Source organism: Xiphias gladius, chromosome 6 (genome assembly GCF_016859285.1).
Source record: "Xiphias gladius isolate SHS-SW01 ecotype Sanya breed wild chromosome 6, ASM1685928v1, whole genome shotgun sequence".
NCBI classification, from domain to species: Eukaryota; Metazoa; Chordata; class Actinopteri; order Istiophoriformes; family Xiphiidae; genus Xiphias; species Xiphias gladius.
Window position 1 is genome coordinate 23,524,744 of NC_053405.1, and position 22,056 is coordinate 23,546,799.

A 22,056-nucleotide genomic window follows, 5' to 3' on the forward strand; every position below is an offset into this window, starting at 1 on the left:
GTCCTGGGAGGAGCAGTTACAATTGGTTAGGTTTGCGGCACTGAGAGAGAAGGAGTATACCTGCCTGAGAAAGTTGTACAGTACGGGACCAAAAGAAGACTGCTGGAAGCCCCTGCATCATGAGTTCTGAAAAAACTGGACAAACTATAACTGCGAAAACAGAAGAAGCAGCATCAGCTGCTGCTACTGATCCAACTGCAGTGAAAGCGGCGTGGAAGGTGAGAGGAAACAAATGACTTGTACAGGACGATGAAGTGGGCCAGATATGATACCTAATCTGTCCTGTGTGTCCTACAGTGCCCCCTGAGTGATCATCACATTCATAGAGATGATGTGCGAAAGGTTTGGAAAGAATGCCAAGAGGAAAGCTTCTGGCACAGAGGTATTCCCTTTTAGATGTTCAGTAGAAACCTGCGTACTTCTTTCTTAGTTGCAACTTGGGAAGCCAACACAAATGACTGTCAATGTCAAATGACTTAGGGTGTGAGACCACACCGCATGGTTGGCTTGAATGCACTCTTCCAGATGTAATCCACAAGTCTTTTGTAGTAGACGTAGTGGGTCAGGGCTCATTTATCCACACCCTGGGGTTGTGTTAATCTTCTTCATTGTAGAATTCAATCTCTGGCCTGTTACAATTACACCCTTATCTCGTTCACACCTATAATATGTTTATTCCCTTATGCTTATTTTCTGTGCTTATTTTTGATCCTTTGCAGTGAATTGAGTGAATTACTATGACCATTCAGGTGTTTCAAGTTATTCAGGCTGATTAGATATTGTTTGGGTGGAGCTAACATGGTAGTGTCCTGAAGTCACCTAAATCCAGATACCTAACTGAATCCTTCAAAAGTGACCTGATAGTCAGGGATATATAGTCATGCACAACCACCACAGCTCTAATGTCAATGTCAGACCAGAATTACTGTAGCAAGGTTAAAAGCATAAGCTACTGGAGCTACTGAAAAATGAACCATGTTATGCAAAACTTTTTTTTTTTTTTTTTTCATTTATCCCCGAGCTGTCAATCACTGCCAGCCATGCAGCTGCTGCTTGTGTTCGCTCACCATGCACTTAAATATACGTGAAATGGCAACAATCAGTACTTCCTGAATGAGAAATCAGTCCCGTCCCTTCCCTCAAGTTGGGTGGACGGATTGTTGAGTCTCGCCATAACAAAGGTGAAAGTTCAGTCAGACTGAACTCTGCTCGGGGCAAGCAAGGCAGGATCAATCCATGATAGGAAGTTAATGTGCCAGCGGAGTCAATATCAGCCACAAATACTGAAATACTGAAAACACCTTTGTGCATCTGCCACTGGCTTTGCAGGGACTTTGAGTTTTTCACTTGAAGAAGAAAATGGTGAATGATTTTGTAAACTGCATATTAACATTATTTTTCTATGTAAACTATGTTTGTCTTGAAAAATGAACTCTTACTGCTTTTTTTTTTTGGAAGAAAGTTGTACGGAGGATGTAATGAATCAAACTTGATTTGGTTTCTTATACAGTATGTCTCCAGGTGTCTGTTACTGCGTGGATTTAATCAGCTCCAGATTTGTCTTTTTGGACTTTGTTTTATTTCTTTCTTTAGCTCTTCCCTTCTCTCTGGGTGCCATGGCTGTCACTGGTGGTCTGATCTACAATGGTAAAGCTCTGACTTTCATGGCCTATAATCTCATCATATCATAATGACTCATTAAAGCATTCATTTTTGTAATGATCCCATTTGGTTTAAGTCAAAGTTTATTTCCATGCAGGTATTTGGAAATCATCAAAGCGATTTGGTCCCTTTCCAAAACTAGCAGGTGTGTACCATACAGTATACTGGACTTCGGTTTATCAATAGCAATGCTTTTAACGTCCCTCAGCAATCGTTGGTCCCTAACTATTATTATTTTTGTTTTTGTTTCAGTTGCTGGGATCCTTGGTTATGCAGTGGGGAAAGCATCTTATGTTGGAACTTGTCGGCGCAAGTTCCAGGAGCTTGGCCTTGGGGATGGACCAGGATATGGACCCTGGTCTAAGGGAGGTCGCTTGGGACCTATCAGTAACTCTGGTCCTGGACACAGGTGGGGAAAACTCTGAATTTATAGATTTCATTATCACGTTATCATGTCAGAGGTTTATCTTCTAGAAATGCGATGTTGTGTTACAGTAACTGCAGTTCTAATGTGTACAGATTCTGTTAAGAGCAGGGTTAATAATAATAAGAAGAATGACTTTAACAAAAGTTTTTATACAACTTGACAAAGATAAATTGATAAATGAGCAAAAGGATTATCCTTGGCATGAGCAAAGAAAATAAGAGAGAACTTATTTTCATTCATGAATTCATTCATGAATTTCCTTTTGCCCTGTCTAACAAAACAGAAATATCTTTAAACAAAATACCAAACTACGCAATTCAAACTGACCCTTTGCAATGCTTGCGCTTTTGCTTCAGATGAAGAGGAATGTTCTTACACATGTGTGTGTCACTGACCAGAATGTTATCCCAACAGATCCTGCCACCATGTGTGTGAAGAATGTAAGAAAACAGCTCCCGCTGCACCTACAGAGGAAGCGAAGAGCTAGAGTTAAATGGATCATATGTTGACAGAGCTATGGAAACATGTAGTACACACAATTCTGAAGCCATTAAAAATGGATTAGTGTACAGTCTAGATAACTTGGCTATATACTACCTAATACAAACTACTACAAATTACTCAAAAATACGTAATATAGAAAATCGCAAGGAAAAGGCAGATCTATCAAATTGCAAAAAAACAAAAATTCATATGTGCTACAGTGTTTGAGTGATGGTCCCTATTTCCAGCGTAGAGTTTTGTACACTGACGCATGCATGTTAAAATAACCTGATTGCACTGTTCATGTATTCCTTTTCATTTTTCAGAAACACTGAAGGACTCACCGTCAGCATGGCTCTGTCAGTAGCAGCTTCACCGTTTCTCATCATAAATATTGCATATATTTGAGCAAATCCTCTTCATCTTTTCTGATATACTGCACCTCATATTCGTTCATGTCAAACCATGTACAAAGTGCCACTAGGGGGAGCTACTATCCTTTCAATCATAGATCTTCTGTTATGTATTTCCTTTGGTTCAATTACCAGCTGCAATATACTTTCGCAAAAAACCCCAAAAGTATAGAAAAAAACAAGTAGTCTGTTTTGATTACAATGGCAGTTCTTTGCAAAGTTTACCAATGAGCAATTTGGGCCATTTTTTAAGAATCAGCAAACAGAAACTCAATTACATATGAAGAACCAACATACATAAATGTTAATGTCATTACAGTTTGTTTTTTGTTTTTTTAAATAATTGCAATCATTCCATGTATGCAAATATTTTTTTATTTTGACTGAAAAAAATCAACAGCATATTGGACACAAATCTAATCTCTAATGTGCAAATGACAGTACATTGCACATAGAGTGAACTCTTAGCAGAGTTTCAGCTGTTTGAGTGATGGAAACTTTACTCTTTATACTGTTTTTATGTTTCATGTCCTCTTAGAGGAAAAGCTTCTTTTCTGTGTCTAAATATCCATATGAGACAATTAAACATGCAGGTTTATTAGCTCTAAAAATATTGTCATACTGAATAAACAGTTTACAACAACACAAGTTACATCTGGTACTGTATGTACAAAATATGTAGGACAAACTTCCACATGTGGTACATACACATACTAAAAGCTACTTCACCATGTTTTCTTTTCACTTTTTGAACAGTAAGTAAACCAGTCCCAGTTAAGAGAGTTCATAGAAGCACAGAGGCAGATCAGAGATGTATTTGGAGCTTAATAAACATTCATTGTATTTTTAAAATCAATCCTTTTGGGGGGGGGGGCACAGGTGGCCTGAGAACTGGAGTAAGGTGCTCAGCTTTTTCTTGTTTTAGTAAAAGCTCCAGCAGCATTACTCTGAAGCTGAGCTGAATGCTGAGAGTCCAACACAGCGGCCCATCCTCCTATAAACAAATGCTTTGACAGAATTTTATAGGTCTACTCTACTGAAGCTCCAGTGTTGTCCCTCACTTGTAGCGAATTGACTGTTATGGCACTCCACATATTTTTTGTTTTCCCAAATATGTTGTCACCAATATATAAATCCGACCCAGTTTACCAGCTTGTCTAGTAATATAGTATGGGTGACCCTGCTGAATGCTGCAGAAATGACCAATTAACACAGAAACTGAAACCAGTAGCACTGAAACTATTAGTCTTTATTTAAATAAATGCAAATTAAAACCATGACAAGAGCAGTTTCTGTTTAAAAAAGAGACCAGGCAGTATCAGAACTATTTGAGTCCAATACAGTGCTGACTTGTTAGAAATCATTTTTTTTTAAAAATATTTATACTTAAAAACAGGAGGGTTGTAATGGGCCAATAATTGTCCATTACTAAGGCATCTAAATTACTTTTTTTTTTAAAAGAAGCTTTATAACTGCAGTTATAAAGTTTTGATTACAGAATTAAATAACCTATGGTAACCCTTCACTTTAACCCCCAATATTTATCATCTATAAGCAGTATAAAAACACTATGTTGTTTATAACAAACAATAGTGTAGTATGCAGCCATAAGGTCATTTCTTTGGTTAATTGATGAAGTTATGAGAAATCTATATTTGTCGATGATACAGTAATAAGAGTTTTTTTCTTCATCACTTTTTTAGTATTTTTAAATAATTAAGTGTTTATAAGTGGTGCTAAAATAATTTTTGCTTGACTGAAAGTACTTATTACTGTGTGGCGTACGCACAAAACATATTTATATACCTTTCTCTAAAGGCGGCTTTGGACCATACAAGTCTCTGATACACTGCAACTCCGCTCCTTCAAGTACCCGCCTAACCGTACACGTTTCGGTGTACGCTGGTCGTCATAAAAAGTGGACCCAGGTGAATGTCACCCCCGGGGACGTCTTCCAATCAACAGGTCGTTTTCTCGGGATTGCCACGTATTTGGTGAAATAGAAAGCTGTATTTCATGTAGGCGTACACCATCACAGCCAATCATAATCATGGAGGCGGGACAAACAGGCTGCCGTCTGGTCTGACAGTGGAGCTCTCACAACGCCGAAACAGACAGAGAAAAAAAAAAAAAAAAAAAAAAAAATCACACCACTACGCAAATCCTTCCAATGGAGGAGGGCCGGGACGTTGAAGCTTGTTCGGCAAATGAAAAAAAACGTCTGCAAGCTAGCTACCTAGCTCAAGTAAAGGGAGAGGAAACAAAAGTTGTGAGTAACATCAGTTTAACGAATAATGAAGTAATTGAGGAAACGACGATTGCTATCTAATGTATTTAACATTTGCTTACATCAAGTTCCGTGATTAACTTTACCGTTGAGGTTAACGTTAGCTTTCCAACTATGGTACCAAATTTGGCTGTCGTAGCATGCTAAAGAAGGAGTTTGGCTCCTCTGCTAGTGTGAGTTAATCCCCTATCTACCTTGCTTAAAATCGGAAGCACAGTTCAACGCTCCTGTTAGTAGGAGTATGGCAGTAAGATAGCTAGCTGGGCTGTTAACATTTCTATCATACTAGCATGTTAAACATTAACTTATAGCTGACAACTGGCTGCTCAGCTAAGCCAAGTTGCTGCTGCTAGCTAGCTTCCTGCTCAATACTAGCAGTTTGCTCGATACAGTATCAACACCGGGCTAGTTGCTAACTAAAAGCTACCAAAGACGTTACACTACTACAGTTAGCCAGTTTTAACCTCACTAATTCTCTTTTTGTGCATAGTTTTGTCTTGGTAGTAAAAACTATTCGTGTCGGATAACAAAGTTATCAACAAATTATTTTGGAATCTTTACTCACAGTATTAAAATAACCACGCACACAGAGTTAACCCGGTTAACCTAGTGTTTTTTAATGCACTAGATTTGTCTGGCACATAAAATACTGAAGTAAAGCTGCGTTCATTGCTCAAGGCTTTTGTTACTGAGAGGTCGCAGTTAGATGGGCTGTTTGAAGGGACTAAGCCATAACATGCCCAAGCATGGTGGTTCTTATGCATTGCCATGACAGTGAGGAAGTGTCAGCATTGCATCTAATAGTCCTCGGAGGACTTCATTCTCCTTGTTCAGTGTATAATGAAGCAATTGTTCGTCTTCTGTAGGACCCAAGCACTTGGATACAGACAGAGAGGAATCTGGTCAGTCTGTTGTGTGGCTGGGGGTGGAGACAGCCAAACTATTTCAGACGAAGACACAGTGACAGAAGAAAAGTCAGTTTGTGTTCACTCATGGGCCCACATGAGGGTGGACTGTGCTCTGAGTAATAAGAACTTTGTTGTGCATACTTGCATGAAAAGGTTAGATTACAGCAGTTCAGAAGTTACATATGAAAAGCTGTGTGTCAGTTTTACTAATCTAACTGTGTTTGCGTTTGGTGCAGTGTAATGTCATTTGGCTGTCGCAGTGCAGCTAATGTGGAGCTGCTATGAAGTGGTACATCACATAGTTTAAGCATTCTATACACAGGACTTTGCAGTGTTGTACTAACCTCGGCGAATTGGACCATCAGTCTTTGCAACTGGCTGATCCCCCCTCGTCCTTGCCAGGATAAGCCACTGATGGCAGTACAGATGTGTAGTGTATTCTCTTGTACAAACTCATTCTAAAGGGAATCCCCCTAGATTGCACATAGCCATCTATCTGTGATTTTCTGGGGCATAATTCCAGAATTAGTGTGTTTGGTTTAATCTGGTAAGACATTAATGGTATTGAAGAGTGTGGGGATGAAAAACCAAGCTCTGTGAAATGCCCCCACAGTGGCCCCTCGCTAAGCTGCCCCCTGCAAGGATTAACTGTCAACTCAGCATTTCAGTGGTGACTACAAAAATATTATGTAAAACAGAAACAACATCTCAGTTTCTTAAATGTATTTCTTAATTCATGAAAAAGTCCTGTTAATCCAAAAACTTGGTTGTTTTGGGGTCTTGTGGTATGTTTGAACTGTGCAGCAGTGATCAGTTGCCACAGGTTTTTGGGTGTTGTGTTTCCTGTGGTCTGGAGGCTAGCAGGTTTTTTTTTTTGCAACATATTTGTTGCAGAGAAAAAAGCCATGACATGACAATGCCATGTTGTCATGTAAAGAAAGCAAACATTAGGTGTCCTTCTTTACATGGGGTTGGAACTTGTGACTACACAAATACCTTCGCTAGTTGATTTCCTTCAGCACCTGCTTTGATGGCCCTTGACCTCCTTAGCAGTTCACCTGGTTCCACATAGGTAGCTCCCATATGAAGTCCTAATTTACCTTCTTGAAAAGTTATGCGATGTCTCCATGTCATATAATACCACCTGTCATTATTTAGCTAGATTACTGTGTAAGACCTCTATAGCTAGGCTGATCAGTTGGATAAGGGTGTGTGTGAATGCGTGTTTGTCTGCATCTGCACATGGCTAAATTATTAACTGGACAACTAAACAAATACTTCACTGAGTAATTGCACACAAATTTAGTTTAAAGCATTGCAATTCGATTAATTATTGTCCCTAACCAGCTCCTCTGTAAGCTAGCACCCATCTTTATGGTCACATTGTCCTGCACTGAGTGTTGCTTTAGTAGAGCGCTTAAGATTGAATGGCATTGCTGTGTTCTTTCAGTTTTTGAGGAATTCACATGGTACAATGGAGGCTTCCTGTGAAACAGTGAAGATAAGAATTTTCATGAGTGTACAAATGATAGTTTCCAGACAGATTTTTTTGTGTTTCTGTATTCATAAGTTAAGAATAATGGTTGTGTAGTATTTTGCAAAATTGCTGTTTGACCTTCATAAACTTCCAAAAGTCTCCTCCTCTTCCTAGTGCAATGTAGATTAAAGCACAACATTGCTTACTCTGATTTACATGGGTTAGGCATTCTTTTCATTGATTGCACTGAAAGACTTGGCGTAATGTATCACACAATGAGGATGGAGTCTAGCTAGAAATAACCTATAATTGAGCCCTGCTGAAGAAGATTATCCTTGGCTTTGGGAGAGAGGGTTTGGAGCATAATTGATGTTTGGGTCTGCCTTTGCCAAAGAAACCACCCTGTCTTTGCCCTCAAGACGGCCTCAGCTGAGTTGCCAGTTTTTCTGCCATGTTTAGAATCATTGATGGTACATTAAAGCCTCATATTTTCTGGCTATATTTGTCATCCAGAGCAAGATAAAGATAAGCAGAATATCTGCTTAAACATGCAAAAAGGTGTTTGTTTATACACTTCCCTTTCCAGTCGGAAGAAGCCAGTAATGTTTCCACTCAAGAGGTAGTGATTACAACAGGCCAGGCCTGTCATTTAGTTTTGGAAGGAGCCAGATTAAGGCTTTTCCCCCTTTGTCCAATTCACTGAAGCACACTGCCTGTTTCTGACTATGAGCTAGCCCAAATTCTTCAAGACAAGTACAGTGAATACATCAGACATTCTTGAGTTTGTTTTCTAAATTTTGATGGTGGTTGTGCAACTGTGATTCCTTTACAAGGTGAACTTGAAGGAAAACTGTACAGAACTGTTGCTATCTACTGGAAGTTGATATCTGACAGAACGGAACACAGCAAAATGAGATGGGACAATCTTGTCTTTGTCTGGGTTATCTCTTATTTCCTGGATGGACTATCCCCCTCCTATTTGCAGCATCCTTGCTGGGTGCTGGACTCAGAAGATTTTACCGGGTAACATTAAATGAAGTCAAGTTAACCATTGATCAGATCAGCTCTACTCTGCTGACCTTTAGCTCTTCTCACTTGTTGCAGTTACACCAAAATGTACAATGTTTAAACTTGTTAAACCTAAACAGATCTGGAAACAAACTGATTTGTTAGAAGAATTAGTGAGCTATGTTGAGATATGACAAATGTCTTAGCAATACCAGAGAAATGCATGTGCCTAAATACAGAGCAGGATCTTTGTCTGTGGCTGTATCTGCTACAGCATTCAGGATGTGTTCATGGTTTGCCTTACCCTTTTTCTGTGGTCACACTTTTTTTGTTTTTTGGAGTTGCTGAGTTGGAACAGGAAGTCAGATGTGTTATTCACAGGTCTGTCGGTGTGAGCAGTAAGTGATTGTGTATGAGAATTTATTTTTTTCACTTTGCTGTGTTTGTGGTTAGAGAGACAAGGTATGTGCGATGATATGTCGCTGTGATATCACTTTTGGGACGTCAACGTTTTGGCTCTGTTTTGTTCTGAGTTGACTTGATGTGTACACTGACCTGTTCTCACCATCCCTCCACATTGCTAAAGTGGTAGTTCTCACACCTCAGCTTTTCTGTCTGATGGCTGTGTGACTCAGTGGCTTGTTCTTCCTTCCTTTGTTTGACTAAAGTTGATGTCTCTAGCCTTCTGTACTCAGTCTTTCATTTATTTCAGTCTAATGTCATTGTTAAAGTTGTGAAACTGTTACACTCATTCACACCTATACAAGGAGCACCTTTGCAGCCACTGTGATGATAAACTGGAAGGAAAGTACAGTTTTGGAAGGATCTGGTTGCTTATGTAACTGCCTCTTGGATGTAGTGGGTAATCTTCAGATTATTACTCTGCTCAGGAGGAGGTTTTAATCCAGTTCCAGTACAGGGCAAACCAGGCTGAAGCCAATAGTAGGTTGACCTATCACTTTGCTGTGACCAAGACCACACTGTCAAACAGCGCTATGCCCGCATGGCTATATGGCTGTACAGGATGTTGTCCTCTGTTATAGCAAAGTAAAAATAAAAAAATGTAGAATCAAATCTCTGGGATGGTTGAGTGACTGAAATAAGTCACACAGGCTGCCATTCAATTATGTTATTTCCTATGTCGACAAGAAGGTTTTAAGACATAAGTATTGAAAAATATATTTTCATGGCTGCAGGTTATAGCCCCTTTTATACCCCTCAGTTCTGTATAAAAGGTATGAACACAAGGGGGTTCTTGTTCCGGCAGTAAGCCGGCAGCGGAGATAGTCACGGACCCGGATCGACGTCTGTGTAAAAGGGAGAGCTGGCATGGCGGGACAGATGCAGACGCTGTTGTTGCACGTCACGCCTCTAACTCCGGAACGCCAGCATGCTGTCTAAAATCACACAGTGGGGCGGCATTATGCTGGCTTTATTTGGTTCAGTGTAAACAAGCAAAGCCCACATAATGAGAGGTCTTCTTAGCAGCAATATAGCTGGATCTCTGTTTAAAAGAGGCTTATATTAATGTTAATGTGGGGACTTTTTTTTCTGACCAGTCAGAGCTTAATTGGATCTACCTTAAAATTCAGGTTAAACGAGGATATTTCGCACTTAGCAGTACGACAGAGCTGACATGTGTCTGTCTTCTTGTCAGTTGTTGTTAAAGATAAGGTTTCTGTGCTCTCCGTTTCAGATTCTTGTGCAGTGAAATTGAGGACCCTCCTTTCCCTTTCCAGTTCCAGCCCCTGCTCTATGGCCTTAAGGTACGCCACATGGGTAAAGTAGGTTGTGTTCCACTGTGCACTGTGTTTTAGGTTTTACAGAAACTTCAAGCTAAGTAGTGTGGGAATGAATGGGGTGTTGGATTAATCTCTTTGTTTTGCTGAATTCTGAAAGAAGCAGAGTTTTCAGTCTATTCTCGCTGTCATTTAGTTTATTCCCTCATGTTGGATACACTTGTATTCTGTTAATAAATGTTGTCCTTGCTTCATACATACGGTGTAGAAATGCATCAATCTACTCTGTGTGATGTGGCACAGTATCTCCATTTGGGCTGAAAGTTTTAAATAGTCTTTCCATCTCCATCCATAGCAAACATACAGTATTGCATAGATTATCAACATGGCGAGGCAGAGGCTGCTGGTTTGGCTCATAACCTGGTCAGAGCAAAGCAGCTGTCATTGTGTACATGTTGTTGCATTTTATGTAAATGGGTTAATATTATCATTCATTATTTTTCTTTTTTTTTTTTTAAACAAATTGATGAACAAGAAAACCAGTCTGAAAATCACATGATGAACTTAACTTCTGATGCACAAACATTCTTTAGTCAAGTTCCTTCACAGTTCCAGTAAAGCTTTTGTCAGAAGGAAAGAATTGATTATGTTTATATCATATCAAGTAGCATGTGTTATTGATTTAATAGAATTAAAACACAACAAAAAAACTAGAAGCAGAATGCCTCGTGTTGATTAATATCACTTTATTGTGTTTTTCAGACTAGTTAGCTGTCCCCCTCCCACATGTGCCTGCACCATATTATGTAAAAGTAGCAACCAGATAGAGCTAATAAGTGGCAGTTGGTGCTGAGGGAACTTTCCTTCAAATCTACACATATACCAACATACAGAAAATACATTTTAGGTAGTAGAGTTTAGACTGTTTTGTATTATATTTCAGTTCTTAATGTAAAATACAACTTTAAAAAATTACTTCCACAGAAGAATGGAATAGAATAATCTGCTATGAAATCAACACCTTAGTTGCATCTCTAGTCTTGGTCTGCTTGAGCAAGGATCTGTAAATGTTGTGAAGCCGTATTGCACTGGTGTGTTCCCGTAAATGCTGTTGTGTCATATTAATGCGACCCCTGGGAGATAAGTGTCATCTCAGAATGGTAATTGGACAGAAAAGGGGATCATTTTGATTCAGGGTCTGGTCAGTTCACATTCTCACATTCTTCAGCAGTGACGGCCGAGTTCTCTGTGGGTTGCCTCAAAACTGTCAATCAGCACTTGGCAGACTAGCTTGATCTTTGTCTGATTGTCTGAACATAAGACGTAGCATTTCTTGTTCCCGTTTGCAGATGAACGACTCTGCCTGCAAACTAAACTTGTGGGGCAGCCAGACCCGATAAGTCAAAGTAGATGGAGAAGTAAGCAATATGTAGTAAGCAAACTGAGGCTGGAAGGAGGAGATGGTATATTGTAGACAAGAACTGAAAGCAAAATTTGTGATCACACACCGGGTTTCTAAGAACTGTGATTGAACATACTGTAGTTGTCAGTCAGTGAGATTTTATACCTTGACAGCCCCTTTTGATCTGACTTTGTAAACCATTATGATGTAAACATCTAAAACTTAGACAAACTATAAGAAACAACAACATGCAAAAGGTATGTAAGCAAGCAAACATAACATCGCTGAAACTGACAGGACTCTAGCTGTACTTTAACTGTAAAGAACTCTTAGTGGCATGGTGCAGAAGTGTGAGTGACACTCTTTCCATGTTGAATACTGGAAAGATGTATGCATGTCTTTCAGGTGGTGTTTGTTGTGTTGTACACTGGTATACACACATGCACACTGTTTACAATATATAAACAATTTCATTTGGGTTTCTATAATGGAAACATATATGTAGTTGTTATCAGCTGAACAGCCAGAATTTATAGCCAAACTGTAACTTAAAGAGCCTGATTAAGGTAATTCAATTTTCAAATTTTACATGACATAAGTTAAATTAAAATGGTATATCCATGTTAACTCCAAAGACATTATTCATATAAAATGGCACCAAGGAAATGGCAAAGACACACCGGCAAAAATATAATTTTATGCATATGCATAGTTTCAGGTTACATTTGAGAGCCCTGCGCAGGATGGCAAGATAGTGGCCTTGATGGTGTGGTTGCTGTTTGCACCATTAGGGGGCAGTGCAGCATTGTTTTGATATTCATCTTACCTGATATGGACCTGGGACTGTTTTACTGACATCCAGTGGTGGAGTAGCAGTTCAGATTTATGCAGACCCAGTGCGATCAAAATAACTGTAGTAGGCTGACTGTACTGTCCAGCCCCCCAGCTGACTGCAGAACGGACTCCGACTTCTGGGCCCCAGCCCATTAGTTTTCCTGTTTTCTCCTGCTTGAAAGCAGAACAAGGCAGAGGCGGGTGGGACCCAGAGTTGCATAGGAACGCTGCACATTGTTCCCGGAGCTTCCTCTTCCACATTCCTGGGTTGATAGGGATCTGGGCCTCCTGTGCAGGGGTATTGTTCTAACTCAACAGCACCACAGACCTGCCCCTGCAAACCACAGCTGCCTCCACTGACCATTGTGGTGCTCAGGCCGAATGATGGCTATCTTTGCCTCATCAGTCATCCCTCTCCCTCTCTTTCTCACTCATTTAGTGATTCTTACAGATTCTGCTGCCTCAGCCTCTCTGCATCTTTGCTTAGGCCTCATGACACTACTCGCAACTTAAAGAAAAATTTTTCCTTCTCTTGTGCCTGATTAATTGGATTTTTTTTAAATGTCTTTAGCAACATAATAATAGTCTCCACAACACTGTCCCAACAAAATTTTCTCCTGTTTTTCACTCTGGCTAGAGTTCTGGGTCATAACTAGAACAGACCAGTTAGGAATAGGAACAGGTCAGAAAATCACATGGGTTCTCAGTATGATATTGGCATATATAATGATAATAGATGACACATCCATTTACAGTTGTTTTGTGGAAGTGTTTGAATACTCAAAGGGCTAAATACGTCCCTGAACACAATACAAATTGATTCCTTTACTTTAGTAGGAATCTATGGTCTCCAGTGAAAACAACAACAGAGGAGGTCTTCTGCTCTCTACGTCCAGTGGAACCAGAATAGTAGTTCTGTCAACAATATAACTCTCAAACTAACACTGTCATTCTTAGAGCCCTGTGCTATTGAAAGGGGGATTTAATAGTAAATTGATACAATTGTATGAGGAGAAAAGTAAGTATAGTACATTCCATTTATCAAAATTTCACAGCTTTGGACCAATGGATTGATTTCATAGTCCAGCTTTCTGCAAAGTGTTGGTTACCCAGACTTTAGCTCTAACAAAGTTTCTGGTGGTTTGCCATCAAATCTTGCTGAGCGTTTTCCTTTTTTCCCTGGCAATTCGGGGATTGTCAGTAGGTCTCAACAATTTGTCTGTGCTGCTTAGTGTGTTCTGCCAGCTGGCCTCAAGAGGGCAGAGTTCTGGGAAAACTGTAGCCCTGTATTTATCATTTCATTCTTCCACTTTGTGCTAACTCTGCAGACTAGGGTTGGTGCTGGATAAATGTAATACAGAACAATAGTTGAAATTGATAACTGTACTTTTTTTTTTCTATAGTATTTTCAGAAATCACAGGGAAAGAAACAGAATGGTGATTTATTTATTTATTTATTTTTTCCTTTCTTTTTTTTTTACTTCCCCTCACAGGCTGTTGACATGGGTTGTGCACTGAAACAATTACATCATCTTGCTGATATTTTCAAATGCTGCAGCGGAGGGTTTAAGCACTTCCTAAATAAGTTTCTGAGCACACTTACTGGTCTTACACACAGTGCATTTTTGCCATAGTTTCTTAACACACGAAGTAATTTTCTGTGAAGTAGATGGGTACTTAGGCATAAGAACATGCCTCTGAAATAAACGGATTATAGTTCTTTGAGACCTTATTAAAATGTGCTTTGAATAGTTACCGCCTACTTAAAAGCTAAATGTTATCCACTTCACAGGGCTTACCATAACTGTTGTAGCACAAACTGCTATAGCTTTAGATATCCATTTGGGGAAAACTTATCTCATGTTAAAGTTTTAGCACTAGAATACTCCTAGACAATGTTATGATTGCATCTGTTAATTAAGTTTTCTTTAGTGAAGAGGGTATAACATCTCTCCTGTAGCTTCAGACGTTGCATGGATAGTTTTTTAAAATACCGTTTCACTTGCATTTCATAAATCAGTCTACATGTTGGAGCAGTAATAGTTTGACCTTGCATTGTTTGACACTAAAAACCTGGCTGTGGGACACATTGAAGCGTAAAGTGACTTTTTTATTTTATAGTTATTGTCTTTATGATAAAACTGTACTTTGCTCTACAAGATGCGAACCTGCATTATGAAATGTCTTGACCATGTGATGTGATGCAAAAAGACAAAAACAAACCCGAAGCACATTCTTTGGCTTCTTATATTTATAATGGCTACCCAAAACAATCGTCTGCTTAGACCATTTTTGCCACCTGACAAATGTGAGTTCATTCATTCTCCATTTACCGATTTAGTCCACCACTCCTTGTGGTAAAGTATTACTTTTAAACTTGCTAGAAGTTCAACTTTATTGACTAGTATATTGTTTACTTTGGGTCTCTGTTGTTTTGCACAAAACAGACAGCACCTTGTGCTGTGGGAAACAACATCCTAAAGTAGCATTGTAGTACTACCATCCCTTTACAGTACACTGAGTGCCTAAATTCACTATTGATATCAAAATGCTCGACGGAGTCTTAATTATAGTGAAATAATAAGTATTTTGCTGTTTTGTATTGTATTTCCCCATTTTTTTATTGTGGTGCATAGTTAATGATGAATCAGCAGAAAATGCTTATCATAAAGGTGTTTTAACAGGTTGCTGCACACTGGTGCTACAGTCATTTTGAATTTTTGTGGAGTGTTACAGCTTTGTATTGCTGTTGAGGACTGGCTATGATTGTGTTTGGGTGACCAATTAATTTTTGCACTCAGTCCCAGAGAACAGCAATTGGATGATGTCTTTAAACAATGAACATTTATGAGAGTCACAGCATAGTATCTCTTACTTCTCAGCTAGGGATATTTGGTAGAGTTTGAGTTTGCTGCAGGTACAAGCTGTCCAGCCAGGCACAGTACAGCAGTCTGTCATACCCCCGTTTCACAGACCCTGTCACTTTACTCATTCTGCCTCTCTTTATAGCTCAGCACAGTTGAGCAGAAGGGAAAGCAAAGGGAGGGGTGCTCTTGTTGTATGAGTAAGTTAGCAAGAAAACAAAAAAGGGTTTGTGTTTGTGTATGAATGCTAACAAGAAACACTATTCTGACTATGATAAGGGCTATCAGCAAGTGCAGGCGTGCAAGTGTAGCCAGCTTGGAGCTTTCCTATTTCTTGTAGTGTCTGTCAATCTTCTTCCTCTTCTCCTGGTCTCTTAAACTGGTGAACAACACAGGCCAGCAGGGTGTGGCTGGTATCGTCTCTGTTGTGATTGGCTCGTGGCCCAGGCTTGTGTTATCTCCGGTGGAACATGTTCTAGTCCCACCCCAGATAGTGCCTGGCACTCAAACATAACCCTGCCCACTCACAATTACATCACGAACCATGAAAAGTGCCATGTCTGTTTGCTTTCTCCGCTCAGTGTGAACAGACAGGTAATGTTGCAGCGTTGGAAGTTTCTCTCTCTATCATGCTGGCTAGCTACAGTAAACGGCTTCTCCTCTACTAGTTAATCCAGACGAACAACTTTAGAGAGCCTGTCAGGTAGTGTCTCTTCTGTTCTGTAAGGCTAGATCTCATGGCCCAAACATACAGGCCCTTACAGTGAGTGAGCGTGTAACTGCTGCATGTAGGTAGCAGCTGGGCAAGGGGGCTGTACTCTGTCTGCATGCTTCTCTGTAAATGGGGCAGATGTGGCAGACAGGTAGTTTGTCTGGGAGAATGGCATGGCACAGGCTATTGGACTACGCGCCAAAGTGAAAGACAGAAAAAGTCTCATCGAACATGGAGTTTCTGAAGAGCCTGGTTCCGGCTGTCATCTCAGGGGAGGGGCTCACTGAACATGGGGGAGCCTTGCCCAGGGAGACAGGTCCACGGCTCCTTCGCATGAAACGACTGGGCCTGCTAGCCATGGGGCAGACCATTGAGGAAGTTCCGGTTGATCCGGTAATAGAGGCCGATCCAGGGATTGGCTCCTCCAGGCCTGCCCGCAGTAACCGAACCCGCCTCAAAGGTACAACTGATTCAAATGTATATTGATACAGCAGTTATCTGTACTGATTTTGAGTTAATGCTTTTCTTCTAATTAACAAGGCCCCTTTTTGTAATTTGTGAGTGTATGTTAAGCTTTATTGACTTGTAACCAAAGGTTGGCTTAACACCCACCCCTTCCCCAGCCCCATTATGCAAAAATTTTAGCATGTACATAAATACACATACACTGTATACATTCAGAATACTGTATACATGCTAGGGTTGGGCAGTTATCTATATTTTCTGATGGTCATTGTGTTTGATCGACAATATGCTCATCTTTGGTCTCAGCGCATGAGCACTGACTACAATGCAGTCGGCAGATGACCGCCCAGTCTCAGTTGGCTAAAAACTGATGCAGTCAAGTTAAATAAAAAGATCCTCCATCAACTTCTCAAAGTGTTGGGAAAAAGGAGTTGTAATTTGCTTAAATGGCAGCTCTGGATAAGCTTGGTTTGATGGAAGAAGCAAGAACAAAACATAATTAACAGAGTTAAGTTATCTTTTCCACATTAGATGATTAATATTTTTTTATCTGAATTTGAGCATTTCCATAACATTAACTTCCCTTACAACACACAGAGCGACGCTTTTGTCAGGAGAAAGAAAAGTCTGTTTGTATTTGATCATATAGGGCAGGTGTCACCACTGATAAATTAAACTTAACAAAATCAAGAAGTGGAGTGGTGTGCACTGATAAACATCATGTTCCTTATGTTTTCCAGCCTAGTTAGCCAGCCCCCTCCCCAAAATGTGACCTCACATCGGTATTTAACAGTAGCAACCAGACAGAACTGACCGGCAGCTGGTGCTGGGGGAGACCTCTGTGAAATGTGTGAAGGTACCGACATACTACACTGGCTGAGGGAAGCAGAGCTTAGGCTAGTTTATAGCCTATTCTTGTTCTTAATGTAAATGAATCACCATAGCAGACAATTTTAGATTTTTACTTTCATAAATACATTTTGCCCACTGCTCCCATTAACCCAATTACCAGCAGCAAAAGGCAGCTGTTTTCAGCAAACGACCTCGGCTTAAATTAGTTTATGCAATCCGCTCAGCACCACACAGCACACAAAGAGGGTGTTACTAAGTAGTGAACATGGAGCAAACTGAAAAATAGTTTGAGTTTTTAGAGACCAAAAGACAGTTAAAATGAGTGTAGATTTTGGATTTACAAGTGTCAGGTGGCCAGAAAACTCCAAATGAATGCTAATGTTGCTCTCTGTTTGCTAAATTATACTATACCGTGAATAGACCATTGTCTGCTAACACATTAACAACTTCATATATGGTAATAATATATCACGTCCGTGTGTTTGCCAGTGTGTCTTGGTTTTTTTTTTTTGGGTTTTTTTTTTTTTTTTTTTTTTTTAAGATTAAAGCCTGTGATTCTTGTGTGGTCCTATGATCCACATCTAAATCTTTGGTTATTAACAAAGAGTGTCATGTTTGGTGTTGTTTTCTTCGGCTTTTTGGACGTTCAGGCATACATGACATGCATACCATGTAACATAGAAAGACCACTGACTGCGGTGTGCATCTCTTCTCTATTTAACTGATGCTATCTTACATCATGCTGGCTGATGAGAGTGCACTTGTAGCTTTTGGGTATTGATATGGCGATATAAAGCATTATGGGAAACCATCAAAGGAAAGCTGTGATGCAGGTTCTGTTTACATTACGCTGAGCTATTCTGCTGGCTAAGTGTGCCCTATACAGCTGTATTAAATAGGAAAAAATAAACAAATGTAATTAAAATGAATATTAGATCACATTCAGTATCTGCAGATAATCTGTATTAGAGACTTGTATTTAGGCAAAAAAACAAACAAGATCTGGACCTGCTTACTGTGACAGCCAGTTGGAGTGTTTGTTCTAAAGCATGAGTTGTGCCGATAATGTTAATCCTCTGAACTACGTCTACTATTGCGTCTATGGATGCAGTAGTTAAAGGTTTAATAGATGTGTGTACCAATACAAATTATTTGTGGGTGCAGGCCATCCAGGGTGCCCCAACAGTGGGGTGACGACTTCTAGTCAGTCTCTCTCTATGGCTTTTTTGCAGTGCTGCCCATCAGAGCACGCTTGCTCCGTGTTTTTTCTCATGGCTAAGGCATGACTGAGCTCTCCCTTCTGCTGCACTCACCTAGCTTGTTAGCCTCTAAGAATAGGACTTGTCAGCTAGCTAAGCTAACCCACAATAACAATGATAAATTACACTTTGTTTTGAAGTTTTGGTGAGCTGTGAGGACAAAACAAAGTGATGGTGATATTCTGACATTCATACTGAAAGACTGCAAGTTGACTGTATTGGAAAAATTATTTTCAAATCTTTCCTTTCTTTCTTTCCAACTAGGAAACATCCGTCATATTAGAAAATTCTCCTTTTCACATCATGCTGGTGGTGGCAGGGGTCACAATGGTGAGTTATGTGATAAAAGAAGTAATGTGATTACTATAGTAGTTGAGGTAAGGAGAGATTACAGTGGCATGAAAAGTTTGGGCATCCCTGGTCAGAATTTCTGCTGCTATGAATAGCTAAGTGTGTAAAAGAGGAAGCGATTTCCTAAAGGCATGAAGTTAAAGACGACACGTTTCTTTAGTATCTTAATCACGATTACCTTTTTTATTTCCGTCTTTTACAGTTTCAAAATAATAAAGACGGAAAAGGGCATGAAACAAAAGTTCATGCACCCTGCATGGTCATTACTTAGTAACCCCACCTTTGGCAAATATCACAGCTTGTAAACGCTTTTTGTAGCAGCTAAGAGTCATTCAGTTCTTATTTGGGGGGTTTTCAGCCATTCTTCCTTCAGAATCCTTCTAGTTCTGCGAGATTCTTGGGCCAGCTTGCATGCACTGCTCTTTTGAGGTGTGACCACAGATTTTCAATGATGTTTAGGTCGGGGGACTGTGAGGGCTGTGGCAGAACTTTCAGCTTGGGCCATTTGAGGTAGCCCATTGTGGATTTTGAGGTGTGTTCAGGATCATTATCCTTTTGTAGAAGCCATAATCTTTACATCTTCATCTTTTTTACGGATGGTGGGATGTTTGCTCCCAGAATTTGCTGGTATTTAATTGAATCCACTCTTCCCTCTACCAGTGAAATGTCCCCCGTGCCACTTACTGCGACACAAGCCCAAAGCATGATTGATTGATCCACCCCATGCTTAATAGTTGGAGAGGTGTTCTTTTCGTAAAATTCTGCAGCCTTTTTTCTCCAAACATGCTTTTGCTCATTGTGGCCAAAAAGTTATTATTTTTAACTTCATCAGTCCACAAGACTTTTTACCAAATTGCATCAGGCTTGTTTAGATGTTCCTCTGCAAACTTCTGTCCCTGAATTTTGTGGTGAGGACACGAGAGGTTTTCTTTTGATGACTCTTCCATGAAGATCATATCTGTGCAGGTGTCACTGTACAGTAGAACAGTGCACCACCACTCCAGAGTCTGCTAAATCTTCCTGAAGGTCTTTTGCAGTCAAATGGGGGTTTTGATTTGTCTTTCTAGCAATCCTACAAACAATTCTCTCTGAAGGTTTTGTTGGTCATCCTGAGCTCCGTTATTCCTGTTAAGCTAGTCAGCTGCTTATAGGAGCCAATGGCTGCTGATTGTTCTGACAAGATTTGGAGAGTCAGTATTTATAAAGCTTTGAAATATGCATCAGTTGGCCTTTCCTAATGATGATTGTGAACCATCCATAGCCCTAACAAGCTAGAAGTTATTTGAGAGCTCACAACCTATGAGCTGCCCAAACTTTTGTATGATGCGCTTTTCCTTTTTTTTAACTCCAAAATTGTACAAAAAAAATACACCAATCTTGCTGAAAATGTCAAGAGAAATTTATCATCTTTAACTTTACGCCTTTTGTTCACTTCATTTTCTACTTACTTAACTATTCTCAGTAACAGAAACGTTGACCAGGGGTGCCCAAACTTTTTCATGCCACTGTATATAGAGATGGTAGAATGGTGTATTCATACCTCGAGATAATTTGCCCTGATTTTAAATGAGAGCTGAGTACCAATCCCTCGTTGCAGAACTGGCATAGCCTGAGGTTGGCTTTTAAGACGGTGCTACTTTTTTCTTTCTGTCATTTGTCTTTCTTTGCACACAGTTACATCACCCAGTTGCTGGATGTACAGCTGAGTTTTTGGGAAGGGTTTGATTGGGGCAGTATTTGGTTAATGGGTGCAGCAGGTTTCCTGTTTGTGATGTGGGAGTGTTTGGAGCATGTGACTGAACATGAGTGTGTACTGTTGGCTCCACGGACTGTTAAGATTTCTCTGTGATCAGTCTGTAGGGTGTGTATCCAGACAGACTGGACAAACGTATTCATCAAATTTCTTAAATAGTTATTGGCCAACTATAGAGAAACAAACCCCATAATGGTGCGGCTGACTGTGCACTTAGTGGGAATATGGTGTCATAGCTGTGATGACAAATGCCATGAATCATTGTTAGTGTTCTTTCTCCAACCAGCTCTCTCAATAAATGCTCCACTACAGTGAACAACTTGAAGACAGCTCATCTGAAGAAGTCCAATGAGTAATGAGCCGACCTTTTTGTACCTGTGTTAAGATGAGTTTTAATTCAGATTTGTGCAATGTTCTGCTCTGTGATTCCATAGAGACTATATGCATCGGATAGAAGAATGACTCTTTACTTAAATTAGTTACCTCTCTTGATTTGCCGGGCAAATCTGAGAAGTGACTTTGCTCACTCTCAGCATGAGCAGAGGAAAAAAGTTCTCTGCTTTGTGCAAGGAATTATTTATAAATATGTTTTTGATTATTCACCAACATTTTTTTTTTGTGAGTCCTACAGCTATAGAGCATTCTACCATGGAAGTTGGCCAGGAAAAATTTAGCCTAATCATTTTTTTGTAAACAGGTTTAAAACCTTAGTCTAAATGTGCAGAGTTTGTGTCCTGATGATTATTTGCAGGAGGAATGAAATAGCTGGTTCCTGACTCAAAGGAGCGCTTGGTGAGGAGTGAGGGGCTGTGCAGATTGCAGAGTTTTGCTGCATACCCAGACTGCTGTGATGGATCTAAATGACGTGTCCTCTGCAGCCCAGGCACCACTGGGGAGGTCAGGGATTGAATTACAGCTCCTATCGATTATTGTTCCCACCACTGCCCTTCAGAGAGGCCAGGACAGGAAATTCATCCTCCACTCTTTGGGCTCCTGGGAGGAACAGCTCCCCTATACTCTCTGCAGTCAGGATGGGTAGCTGTCAGTCACTGCTCCCACTTTGTGAATGGTGAAACCATAACTTGTCATGGTTGTGCATTTAGTTGAGATTATTTAATCAGTGAGCCCTTCTTTCCAGGAAGTCAGTCATAATGTTGTTT

At 40.0% G+C, this 22,056-nt stretch overlaps 2 protein-coding genes across 11 annotated transcripts in view; both read left to right on the top strand.

The window, feature by feature from the left end:
- The first annotated feature begins 78 nt into the window (after positions 1-78).
- On the top strand, positions 79-3,697 carry ociad2 (OCIA domain containing 2). 3 transcript variants are annotated; one of them, XM_040129079.1, is made up of 7 exons: positions 79-218; positions 298-382; positions 1,594-1,647; positions 1,760-1,807; positions 1,915-2,071; positions 2,504-2,529; positions 2,899-3,004. In XM_040129079.1, coding segments are annotated over exons 1-7 (471 nt in total). In that variant the 5' UTR covers positions 79-119; the 3' UTR covers positions 2,901-3,004. The 3 variants fall into 3 exon arrangements, with proteins under 3 accessions (XP_039985013.1, XP_039985011.1, XP_039985012.1); XM_040129077.1 differs by lacking the exon at positions 2,504-2,529 and having other exon boundaries at positions 2,899-3,697; XM_040129078.1 differs by having other exon boundaries at positions 2,504-2,998.
- Positions 3,698-5,119: 1,422 nt separating this feature from the next.
- fryl (furry homolog, like) overlaps positions 5,120-22,056 on the top strand; it is a 66,054-nt gene continuing 49,117 nt past the window's right edge. For 5 of the 8 annotated variants that reach the window (XM_040129152.1, XM_040129153.1, XM_040129154.1 and 2 more), the window contains exons 1-2: positions 16,069-16,676; positions 19,057-19,122. In XM_040129152.1, coding sequence (XP_039985086.1) covers positions 16,448-16,676; positions 19,057-19,122 — 295 coding nt within the window. In that variant the 5' untranslated portion in view covers positions 16,069-16,447. Of the gene's footprint in view, positions 5,255-10,361; positions 10,432-16,068; positions 16,677-19,056; positions 19,123-22,056 lie in introns of those variants that run through there. The other 3 variants (XM_040129161.1, XM_040129155.1, XM_040129162.1) reach the window with 3 other exon arrangements.